The 12,371-nt window shown below is 49.5% G+C and overlaps 1 protein-coding gene across 1 annotated transcript in view; it reads right to left on the reverse strand.

Moving 5' to 3' along the window:
* Positions 1-7,442: 7,442 nt before the first annotated feature.
* LOC139575440 (WD repeat-containing protein 88-like) overlaps positions 7,443-12,371 on the reverse strand; it is a 45,605-nt gene continuing 40,676 nt past the window's right edge. Inside the window, exon 11 of the mRNA XM_071400396.1 lies at positions 7,443-8,999. Coding sequence (XP_071256497.1) covers positions 8,811-8,999 — 189 coding nt within the window. The 3' untranslated portion in view covers positions 7,443-8,810. The remainder of the gene's footprint in view (positions 9,000-12,371) is intronic.

Here is a 12,371-nt window from a genome sequence, read left to right on the forward strand (position 1 = left end):
AGCTGTCCTAGACTCCAGGTGTGTTCTCTACCATAGCTGTCCTAGACTACAGGTGTGTACTTCATAGCTGTCCTAGACTACAGGTGTGTTCTCTATAGCTGTCCTAGACTACAGGTGTGTTCTCCATAGCTGTCCTAGACTCCAGGTGTGTTCTCTACCATAGCTGTCCTAGACTCCAGGTGTGTTCTCTACCATAGCTGTCCTAGACTACAGGTGTGTTCTCTATAGCTGTCCTAGACTACAGGTGTGTACTTCATAGCTGTCCTAGACTACAGGTGTGTTCTCTACCATAGCTGTCCTAGACTACAGGTGTGTTCTCTACCATAGCTGTCCTAGACTACAGGTGTGTTCTCCATAGCTGTCCTAGACTACAGGTGTGTTCTCTACCATAGCTGTCCTAGACTACAGGTGTGTTCTCCATAGCTGTCCTAGACTCCAGGTGTGTTCTCTACCATAGCTGTCCTAGACTCCAGGTGTGTTCTCTACCATAGCTGTCCTAGACTACAGGTGTGTTCTCTACCATAGCTGTCCTAGTCTACAGGTGTGTTCTCTACCATAGCTGTCCTAGACTACAGGTGTGTTCTCTACCATAGCTGTCCTAGACTACAGGTGTGTTCTCTACCATAGCTGTCCTAGACTACATGTGTGTTCTCTACCATAGCTGTCCTAGACTACAGGTGTGTTCTCTACCATAGCTGTCCTAGACTACAGGTGTGTTCTCTACCATAGCTGTCCTAGACTACAGGTGTGTTCTCTACCATAGCTGTCCTAGACTACAGGTGTGTTCTCTACCATAGCTGTCCTAGATTCCAGGTGTGTTCTCCATAGCTGTCCTAGACTACAGGTGTGTTCTCTACCATAGCTGTCCTAGACTCCAGGTGTGTTCTCTACCATAGCTGTCCTAGATTCCAGGTGTGTTCTCCATAGCTGTCCTAGACTACAGGTGTGTTCTCTACCATAGCTGTCCTAGACTCCAGGTGTGTTCTCTACCATAGCTGTCCTAGACTACAGGTGTGTTCTCTACCATAGCTGTCCTAGACTACAGGTGTGTTCTCCATAGCTGTCCTAGACTACAGGTGTGTTCTCTACCATAGCTGTCCTAGACTACAGGTGTGTTCTCCATAGCTGTCCTAGACTACAGGTGTGTTCTCTACCATAGCTGTCCTAGACTACAGGTGTGTTCTCTACCATAGCTGTCCTAGACTACAGGTGTGTTCTCTATAGCTGTCCTAGACTACAGGTGTGTTCTCTACCATAGCTGTCCTAGACTCCAGGTGTGTTCTCTACCATAGCTGTCCTAGACTACAGGTGTGTTCTCTACCATAGCTGTCCTAGACTACAGGTGTGTTCTCCATAGCTGTCCTAGACTACAGGTGTGTTCTCTACCATAGCTGTCCTAGACTACAGGTGTGTTCTCTACCATAGCTGTCCTAGATTCCAGGTGTGTTCTCCATAGCTGTCCTAGACTACAGGTGTGTTCTCTACCATAGCTGTCCTAGACTCCAGGTGTGTTCTCTACCATAGCTGTCCTAGATTCCAGGTGTGTTCTCCATAGCTGTCCTAGACTACAGGTGTGTTCTCTACCATAGCTGTCCTAGACTCCAGGTGTGTTCTCTACCATAGCTGTCCTAGACTACAGGTGTGTTCTCTACCATAGCTGTCCTAGACTACAGGTGTGTTCTCCATAGCTGTCCTAGACTACAGGTGTGTTCTCTACCATAGCTGTCCTAGACTACAGGTGTGTTCTCTACCATAGCTGTCCTAGACTACAGGTGTGTTCTCCATAGCTGTCCTAGACTCCAGGTGTGTTCTCTACCATAGCTGTCCTAGACTCCAGGTGTGTTCTCTACCATAGCTGTCCTAGACTACAGGTGTGTACTTCATAGCTGTCCTAGACTACAGGTGTGTTCTCTATAGCTGTCCTAGACTACAGGTGTGTTCTCCATAGCTGTCCTAGACTCCAGGTGTGTTCTCTACCATAGCTGTCCTAGACTCCAGGTGTGTTCTCTACCATAGCTGTCCTAGACTACAGGTGTGTTCTCTATAGCTGTCCTAGACTACAGGTGTGTACTTCATAGCTGTCCTAGACTACAGGTGTGTTCTCTACCATAGCTGTCCTAGACTACAGGTGTGTTCTCTACCATAGCTGTCCTAGACTACAGGTGTGTTCTCCATAGCTGTCCTAGACTACAGGTGTGTTCTCTACCATAGCTGTCCTAGACTACAGGTGTGTTCTCCATAGCTGTCCTAGACTCCAGGTGTGTTCTCTACCATAGCTGTCCTAGACTCCAGGTGTGTTCTCTACCATAGCTGTCCTAGACTACAGGTGTGTTCTCCATAGCTGTTCTAGACTACAGGTGTGTTCTCTACCATAGCTGTCCTAGACTACAGGTGTGTTCTCCACCATAGCTGTCCTAGACTACAGGTGTGTTCTCTACCATAGCTGTCCTAGACTACAGGTGTGTTCTCTACCATAGCTGTCCTAGACTACAGGTGTGTTCTCCACCATAGCTGTCCTAGACTACAGGTGTGTTCTCTACCATAGCTGTCCTAGACTACAGGTGTGTTCTCTACCATAGCTGTCCTAGACTACAGGTGTGTTCTCCACCATAGCTGTCCTAGACTCCAGGTGTGTTCTCCATAGCTGTCCTAGACTACAGGTGTGTTCTCTACCATAGCTGTCCTAGACTACAGGTGTGTTCTCTACCATAGCTGTCCTAGACTCCAGGTGTGTTCTCTACCATAGCTGTCCTAGACTCCAGGTGTGTTCTCTACCATAGCTGTCCTAGACTACAGGTGTGTTCTCTACCATAGCTGTCCTAGACTACAGGTGTGTTCTCTACCATAGCTGTCCTAGTCTACAGGTGTGTGCTCCACCATAGCTGTCCTAGACTCCAGGTGTGTTCTCTACCATAGCTGTCCTAGACTACAGGTGTGTTCTCTACCATAGCTGTCCTAGACTCCAGGTGTGTTCTCTACCATAGCTGTCCTAGACTCCAGGTGTGTTCTCTACCATAGCTGTCCTAGACTCCAGGTGTGTTCTCTACCATAGCTGTCCTAGACTCCAGGTGTGTTCTCTACCATAGCTGTCCTAGACTCCAGGTGTGTTCTCCACCATAGCTGTCCTAGACTACAGGTGTGTTCTCTACCATAGCTGTCCTAGACTACAGGTGTGTTCTCTACCATAGCTGTCCTAGACTACAGGTGTGTTCTCCACCATAGCTGTCCTAGACTACAGGTGTGTTCTCTACCATAGCTGTCCTAGACTCCAGGTGTGTTCTCCATAGCTGTCCTAGACTCCAGGTGTGTTCTCTACCATAGCTGTCCTAGACTCCAGGTGTGTTCTCTACCATAGCTGTCCTAGACTCCAGGTGTGTTCTCCACCATAGCTGTCCTAGACTACAGGTGTGTTCTCTACCATAGCTGTCCTAGACTACAGGTGTGTTCTCTACCATAGCTGTCCTAGACTACAGGTGTGTTCTCCACCATAGCTGTCCTAGACTACAGGTGTGTTCTCTACCATAGCTGTCCTAGACTCCAGGTGTGTTCTCTACCATAGCTGTCCTAGACTACAGGTGTGTTCTCCACCATAGCTGTCCTAGACTACAGGTGTGTTCTCTACCATAGCTGTCCTAGACTCCAGGTGTGTTCTCCATAGCTGTCCTAGACTACAGGTGTGTTCTCCATAGCTGTCCTAGACTACAGGTGTGTTCTCCATAGCTGTCCTAGACTCCAGGTGTGTTCTCCATAGTTGTCCTAGACTACAGGTGTGTTCTCTACCATAGCTGTCCTAGACTCCAGGTGTGTTCTCCATAGCTGTCCTAGACTCCAGGTGTGTTCTCCATAGCTGTCCTAGACTACAGGTGTGTTCTCTACCATAGCTGTCCTAGACTCCAGGTGTGTTCTCTACCATAGCTGTCCTAGACTACAGGTGTGTTCTCCATAGCTGTCCTAGACTACAGGTGTGTTCTCTACCATAGCTGTCCTAGACTACAGGTGTGTTCTCTACCATAGCTGTCCTAGACTCCAGGTGTGTTCTCTACCATAGCTGTCCTAGACTACAGGTGTGTTCTCCATAGCTGTCCTAGACTACAGGTGTGTTCTCTACCATAGCTGTCCTAGACTACAGGTGTGTTCTCTACCATAGCTGTCCTAGACTCCAGGTGTGTTCTCTACCATAGCTGTCCTAGACTACAGGTGTGTTCTCTACCATAGCTGTCCTAGACTCCAGGTGTGTTCTCTACCATAGCTGTCCTAGACTACAGGTGTGTTCTCTACCATAGCTGTCCTAGACTACAGGTGTGTTCTCTACCATAGCTGTCCTAGACTCCAGGTGTGTTCTCTACCATAGCTGTCCTAGACTACAGGTGTGTTCTCTACCATAGCTGTCCTAGACTCCAGGTGTGTTCTCTACCATAGCTGTCCTAGACTCCAGGTGTGTTCTCTACCATAGCTGTCCTAGACTACAGGTGTGTTCTCCACCATAGCTGTCCTAGACTACAGGTGTGTTCTCTACCATAGCTGTCCTAGACTCCAGGTGTGTTCTCCACCATAGCTGTCCTAGACTACAGGTGTGTTCTCTACCATAGCTGTCCTAGACTCCAGGTGTGTTCTCTACCATAGCTGTCCTAGACTACAGGTGTGTTCTCCACCATAGCTGTCCTAGACTACAGGTGTGTTCTCTACCATAGCTGTCCTAGACTCCAGGTGTGTTCTCCACCATAGCTGTCCTAGACTCCAGGTGTGTTCTCTACCATAGCTGTCCTAGACTACAGGTATGTTCTCTACCATAGCTGTCCTAGACTACAGGTGTGTTCTCTACCATAGCTGTCCTAGACTACAGGTGTGTTCTCTACCATAGCTGTCCTAGACTACAGGTGTGTTCTCCATAGCTGTCCTAGACTACAGGTGTGTTCTCTACCATAGCTGTCCTAGACTACAGGTGTGTTCTCTACCATAGCTGTCCTAGACTACAGGTGTGTTCTCTACCATAGCTGTCCTAGACTACAGGTGTGTTCTCCATAGCTGTCCTAGACTACAGGTGTGTTCTCCATAGCTGTCCTAGACTACAGGTGTGTTCTCTACCATAGCTGTCCTAGACTCCAGGTGTGTTCTCTACCATAGCTGTCCTAGACTACAGGTGTGTTCTCCATAGCTGTCCTAGACTACAGGTGTGTTCTCTACCATAGCTGTCCTAGACTCCAGGTGTGTTCTCTACCATAGCTGTCCTAGACTACAGGTGTGTTCTCTACCATAGCTGTCCTAGACTCCAGGTGTGTTCTCTACCATAGCTGTCCTAGACTCCAGGTGTGTTCTCTACCATAGCTGTCCTAGACTACAGGTGTGTTCTCTACCATAGCTGTCCTAGACTCCAGGTGTGTTCTCTACCATAGCTGTCCTAGACTCCAGGTGTGTTCTCTACCATAGCTGTCCTAGACTCCAGGTGTGTTCTCTACCATAGCTGTCCTAGACTACAGGTGTGTTCTCTACCATAGCTGTCCTAGACTCCAGGTGTGTTCTCTACCATAGCTGTCCTAGACTACAGGTGTGTTCTCTACCATAGCTGTCCTAGACTACAGGTGTGTTCTCTACCATAGCTGTCCTAGACTACAGGTGTGTTCTCCACCATAGCTGTCCTAGACTACAGGTGTGTTCTCTACCATAGCTGTCCTAGACTCCAGGTGTGTTCTCTACCATAGCTGTCCTAGACTACAGGTGTGTTCTCTACCATAGCTGTCCTAGACTACAGGTGTGTTCTCCATAGCTGTCCTAGACTACAGGTGTGTTCTCTACCATAGCTGTCCTAGACTACAGGTGTGTTCTCTACCATAGCTGTCCTAGTCTACAGGTGTGTTCTCTACCATAGCTGTCCTAGACTACAGGTGTGTTCTCTACCATAGCTGTCCTAGACTACAGGTGTGTTCTCCACCATAGCTGTCCTAGACTACAGGTGTGTTCTCTACCATAGCTGTCCTAGACTCCAGGTGTGTTCTCTACCATAGCTGTCCTAGACTCCAGGTGTGTTCTCTACCATAGCTGTCCTAGACTCCAGGTGTGTTCTCTACCATAGCTGTCCTAGACTACAGGTGTGTTCTCCACCATAGCTGTCCTAGACTACAGGTGTGTTCTCCATAGCTGTCCTAGACTACAGGTGTGTTCTCTACCATAGCTGTCCTAGACTACAGGTGTGTTCTCTACCATAGCTGTCCTAGACTACAGGTGTGTTCTCCATAGCTGTCCTAGACTACAGGTGTGTTCTCTACCATAGCTGTCCTAGACTACAGGTGTGTTCTCCACCATAGCTGTCCTAGACTACAGGTGTGTTCTCTACCATAGCTGTCCTAGACTCCAGGTGTGTTCTCCACCATAGCTGTCCTAGACTACAGGTGTGTTCTCCATAGCTGTCCTAGACTACAGGTGTGTTCTCTACCATAGCTGTCCTAGACTCCAGGTGTGTTCTCCACCATAGCTGTCCTAGACTACAGGTGTGTTCTCCATAGCTGTCCTAGACTACAGGTGTGTTCTCTACCATAGCTGTCCTAGACTCCAGGTGTGTTCTCTACCATAGCTGTCCTAGACTCCAGGTGTGTTCTCCATAGCTGTCCTAGACTCCAGGTGTGTTCTCCATAGCTGTCCTAGACTCCAGGTGTGTTCTCCATAGCTGTCCTAGACTCCAGGTGTGTTCTCTACCATAGCTGTCCTAGACTACAGGTGTGTTCTCCATAGCTGTCCTAGACTCCAGGTGTGTTCTCCATAGCTGTCCTAGACTACAGGTGTGTTCTCTACCATAGCTGTCCTAGACTACAGGTGTGTTCTCCATAGCTGTCCTAGACTCCAGGTGTGTTCTCCATAGCTGTCCTAGACTCCAGGTGTGTTCTCTACCATAGCTGTCCTAGACTCCAGGTGTGTGTTCACCACAGAGAAAGACTCACAATAGATAGAATCTTTAGTTATTTTCTATTTTATTTTATTATATATTTTTTTACCCCTTTATCGTGGTATCCGATTGGTAGTTACAGTCTTGTCTCATCGTTGCAACTCCCATACGGACTCAGGAGAGGCGAAGGTCGAGAGACGTGAAGGTCGAGAGCCGTGAAACATGACCCAGCCAAGCCGCACTGCTTCTTGACACAATGCCCACTTTAACCCGGAAGCCAGCCGCACCAATGTGTCGGAGGAAACACCGTACACCTGGCGACCTGGTCAGCGTGCGCTGCGCCCGGCCCGCCACAGGAGTCGCTAATGCACGATGGGACAAGGACATCCCTGCCGGCCAAACCCTCCCCTAACCCGGACGACGCTGGGCCAATTATGCGCCGCCCCATGGGTCTCCGGGCCGCGGCCGGCTGCGACAGAGCCGGGACCCGAACCCAGAGTCTCTGGTGGCACAGCTAGCAATGCAGTGATACTTTAGTTATTGTCTGACAAAATCAATCAACAAATACAGTTTTAACAGGATATAATACTCAATAAACAAAGGACTTAGTTATATACAGTAACATACAAGCATTATAAAATAATACATTCAATTCCTAGACAGAGGAGGAGGTTGAAGATGGGATCTGGTTTCTGTCTTCAATCGGCAGAACACTAGACAACAGAGGAGGAGGTTGAAGATGGGATCTGGTTTCTGTCTTCAATCGGCAGAACACTAGACGACAGAGGAGGAGGTTGAAGATGGGATCTGGTTTCCGTCTTCAATCGGCAGAACACTAGACGACAGAGGAGGAGGTTGAAGATGGGATCTGGTTTCCGTCTTCAATCGGCAGAACACTAGACGACAGAGGAGGAGGTTGAAGATGGGATCTGGTTTCCGTCTTCAATCGGCAGAACACTAGACGACAGAGGAGGAGGTTGAAGATGGGATCTGGTTTCCGTCTTCAATCGGCAGAACACTAGACGACAGAGGAGGAGGTTGAAGATGGGATCTGGTTTCCGTCTTCAATCGGCAGAACACTAGACGACAGAGGAGGAGGTTGAAGATGGGATCTGGTTTCCGTCTTCAATCGGCAGAACACTAGACGACAGAGGAGGAGGTTGAAGATGGGATCTGGTTTCTGTCTTCAATCGGCAGAACACTAGACAACAGAGGAGGAGGTTGAAGATGGGATCTGGTTTCCGTCTTCAATCGTCAGAACACTAGAGGACAGAGGAGGAGGTTGAAGATGGGATCTGGTTTCTGTCTTCAATCGGCAGAACACTAGACAGCAGAGGAGGAGGTTGAAGATGGGATCTGGTTTCCGTCTTCAATCGGCAGAACACTAGACGACAGAGGAGGAGGTTGAAGATGGTATCTGGTTTCCGTCTTCAATCGGCAGAACACTAGACGACAGAGGAGGAGGTTGAAGATGGGATCTGGTTTCTGTCTTCAATCGGCAGAACACTAGACGACAGAGGAGGAGGTTGAAGATGGGATCTGGTTTCTGTCTTCAATCGGCAGAACACTAGACGACAGAGGAGGAGGTTGAAGATGGGATCTGGTTTCTGTCTTCAATCGGCAGAACACTAGACGACAGAGGAGGAGGTTGAAGATGGGATCTGGTTTCTGTCTTCAATCGGCAGAACACTAGACGACAGAGGAGGAGGTTGAAGATGGGATCTGGTTTCTGTCTTCAATCGGCAGAACACTAGACGACAGAGGAGGAGGTTGAAGATGGGATCTGGTTTCTGTCTTCAATCGGCAGAACACTAGACGACAGAGGAGGAGGTTGAAGATGGGATCTGGTTTCCGTCTTCAATCGGCAGAACACTAGACGACAGAGGAGGAGGATGAAGATGGGATCTGGTTTTCGTCTTCAATCGGCAGAACACTAGACGACAGAGGAGGAGGTTGAAGATGGGATCTGGTTTCTGTCTTCAATCGGCAGAACACTAGACGACAGAGGAGGAGGTTGAAGATGGGATCTGGTTTCTGTCTTCAATCGGCAGAACACACACTTTGTGACCAAGTCGGAGTTCTCCAGTCGGGAAATGGAGAAATCCTTTCCACACTCCTCACACTGAAAGACAAGACTGGATTAGGTTCACCAAAACAGTGTCACCAAAATAATCTTCCTTATTCACAAAGCATCTAGGATGGTGATCTAGGATCGGGTATCAGGGTAGGAGTGGTGGTCTAGGATCAGGTCTCAGGGTAGGAGTGGTGATCTAGGATTAGATCTAGGATCAGGTCTCAGAGTAGGAGTGGTGATCTAGGATCAGGTCTCAAAGTATGAGTGGTGATCTAGGATCAGATCTCAGGGTAGGAGTGGTGATCTAGGATCAGGTCTCAGAGTAGGAGTGGTGGTCTAGGATCCGGATCTCAGGGTAGGAGTGGAGATCTAGGATCAGGTCTCAGAGTAGGAGTGGTGATCTAGGATCAGGTCTCAGAGTAGGAGTGCCTTTCTAGGATCAGGTCTCAGGGTAGGAGTGGTGATCTAGGATCAGGTCTAGGATCAGGTCTCAGGGTAGGAGTGGTGATCTAGGATCAGGTCTAGGATCAGGTAACAGGGTAGGAGTGGTGATCTAGGATCAGGTCTAGGATCAGGTCTCAGAGTAGGAGTGGTGATCTAGGATCAGGTCTAGGATCAGGTCTCAGGGTAGAGGTGGTGATCTAGGATCAGATATCAGGGTAGGACTGGTTATCTAGGATAAGGACTCAGGGTAGGAGTGGTGATCTAGGATCAGGTCTCAGGGTAGGAGTGGTGATCTAGGATCAGGTCTCAGGGTAGGAGTGGTGATCTAGGATCAGGTCTCAGAGTAGGAGTGGTGATATAAGATCAGGTCTCAGGGTAGGAATGGTGATCTAGGATCAGGGCTCAGGGTAGGAGTGGTGATATAGGATCAGGGCTCAGGGTAGGAGTGGTGATCTAGGATCTGTTCTCAGGGTAGAGGTGGCGGTCTAGGATCAGGTCTAGGATCAGGTCTCACGGTAGGAGTGGTGATCTAGGATCAGGTCTAGGATCAGGACTCAGGGTAGAGTGGTGATCTAGGATCAGGTCTCAGAGTAGGAGTGGTGGTCTAGGATCAGGTCTCAGAGTAGGAGTGCTGATCTAGGATCAGGTCTCAGAGTAGGAGTGGTGGTCTAGGATCAGGTCTCAGAGTAGGAGTGGTGGTCTAGGATCAGGTCTCAGAGTAGGAGTGCTGATCTAGGATCAGGTCTCAGAGTAGGAGTGGTGATCTAGGATCAGGTCTCAGGGTAGGAGTGGTGATCTAGGATCAGGTCTCAGGGTAGGAGTGGTGATCTAGGATCATGTTTCAGGGTAGGAGTGCTGATCTAGGATCAGGTCTCAGAGTAGAAGTGGTGATCTAGGATCAGGTCTCAGAGTAGGAGTGGTGATATAAGATCAGGTCTCAGAGTAGGAGTGGTGATCTAGGATCAGGTCTCAGAGTAGGAGTGTTGATCTAGGATCAGGTCTCAGAGTAGGAGTGCTGATCTAGGATCAGGTCTCAGGGTAGGGGTGCTGATCTAGGATCAGGTCTCAGGGTAGGGGTGCTGATCTAGGATCAGGTCTCAGGGTAGGGGTGCTGATCTAGGATCAGGTCTCAGGGTAGGGGTGCTGATCTAGGATCAGGTCTCAGAGTAGGAGTGGTGATCTAGGATCAGGTCTCAGGGTAGGAGTGGTGATCTAGGATCAGGTCTCAGGGTAGGAGTGGTGATCTAGGATCAGGTCTCAGGGTAGGGGTGCTGATCTAGGATCAGGTCTCAGGGTAGGAGTGGTGATCTAGGATCAGGTCTAGGATCAGGTCTCAGGGTAGGGGTGCTGATCTAGGATCAGGTCCCAGGGTAGGAGTGGTGATCTAGGATCAGGTCTCACTCTACATATAATGCTGATCTACAAGGTAGCAGTGTGTGGTCCCATTACCAACCTGGAGGATATGATAGCCCATTCCCTGAGCCTTCCTGGTCCCATTACCAACCTGGAGGATATGATAGCCCATTCCCTGAGCCTTCCTGGTCCCATTACCAACCTGGAGGATATGATAGCCCATTCCCTGAGCCTTCCTGGTCCCATTACCAACCTGGAGGATATGATAGCCCATTCCCTGAGCCTTCCTGGTCCCATTACCAACCTGGAGGATATGATAGCCCATTCCCTGAGCCTTCCTGGTCCCATTACCAACCTGGAGGATATGATAGCCCATTCCCTGAGCCTTCCTGGTCCCATTACCAACCTGGAGGATATGATAGCCCATTCCCTGAGCCTTCCTGGTCCCATTACCAACCTGGAGGATATGATAGCCCATTCCCTGAGCCTTCCTGGTCCCATTACCAACCTGGAGGATATGATAGCCCATTCCCTGAGCCTTCCTGGTCCCATTACCAACCTGGAGGATATGATAGCCCATTCACTGAGCCTTCCTGGTCCCATTACCAACCTGGAGGATGTGATAGCCCATTCCCTGAGCCTTCCTGGTCCCATTACCAACCTGGAGGATATGAGAGCCCATTCCCTGAGCCTTCCTGGTCCCATTACCAACCTGGAGGATATGATAGCCCATTCCCTGAGCCTTCCTGGTCCCATTACCAACCTGGAGGATATGATAGCCCATTCCCTGAGCCTTCCTGGTCCCATTACCAACCTGGAGGATATGATAGCCCATTCCCTGATCCTTCCTGGTCCCATTACCAACCTGGAGGATATGATAGCCCATTCCCTGAGCCTTCCTGGTCCCATTACCAACCTGGAGGATATGATAGCCCATTCCCTGAGCCTTCCTGGTCCCATTACCAACCTGGAGGATATGATAGCCCATTCCCTGAGCCTTCCTGGTCCCATTACCAACCTGGAGGATATGATAGCCCATTCCCTGAGCCTTCCTGGTCCCATTACCAACCTGGAGGATATGATAGCCCATTCCCTGAGCCTTCCTGGTCCCATTACCAACCTGGAGGATATGATAGCCCATTCCCTGAGCCTTCCTGGTCCCATTACCAACCTGGAGGATATGATAGCCCATTCCCTGAGCCTTCCTGGTCCCATTACCAACCTGGAGGATATGATAGCCCATTCCCTGAGCCTTCCTGGTCCCATTACCAACCTGGAGGATGTGATAGCCCATTCCCTGAGCCTTCCTGGTCCCATTACCAACCTGGAGGATATGATAGCCCATTCCCTGAGCCTTCCTGGTCCCATTACCAACCTGGAGGATATGATAGCCCATTCCCTGAGCCTTCCTGGTCCCATTACCAACCTGGAGGATATGATAGCCCATTCCCTGAGCCTTCCTGGTCCCATTACCAACCTGGAGGATATGATAGCCCATTCCCTGAGCCTTCCTGGTCCCATTACCAACCTGGAGGATATGATAGCCCATTCCCTGAGCCTTCCTGGTCCCATTACCAACCTGGAGGATGTGATAGCCCATTCCCTGAGCCTTCCTGGTCCCAT

This window comes from Salvelinus alpinus, chromosome 5 (assembly GCF_045679555.1).
Source record: "Salvelinus alpinus chromosome 5, SLU_Salpinus.1, whole genome shotgun sequence".
Classification (NCBI taxonomy): domain Eukaryota; kingdom Metazoa; phylum Chordata; class Actinopteri; order Salmoniformes; family Salmonidae; genus Salvelinus; species Salvelinus alpinus.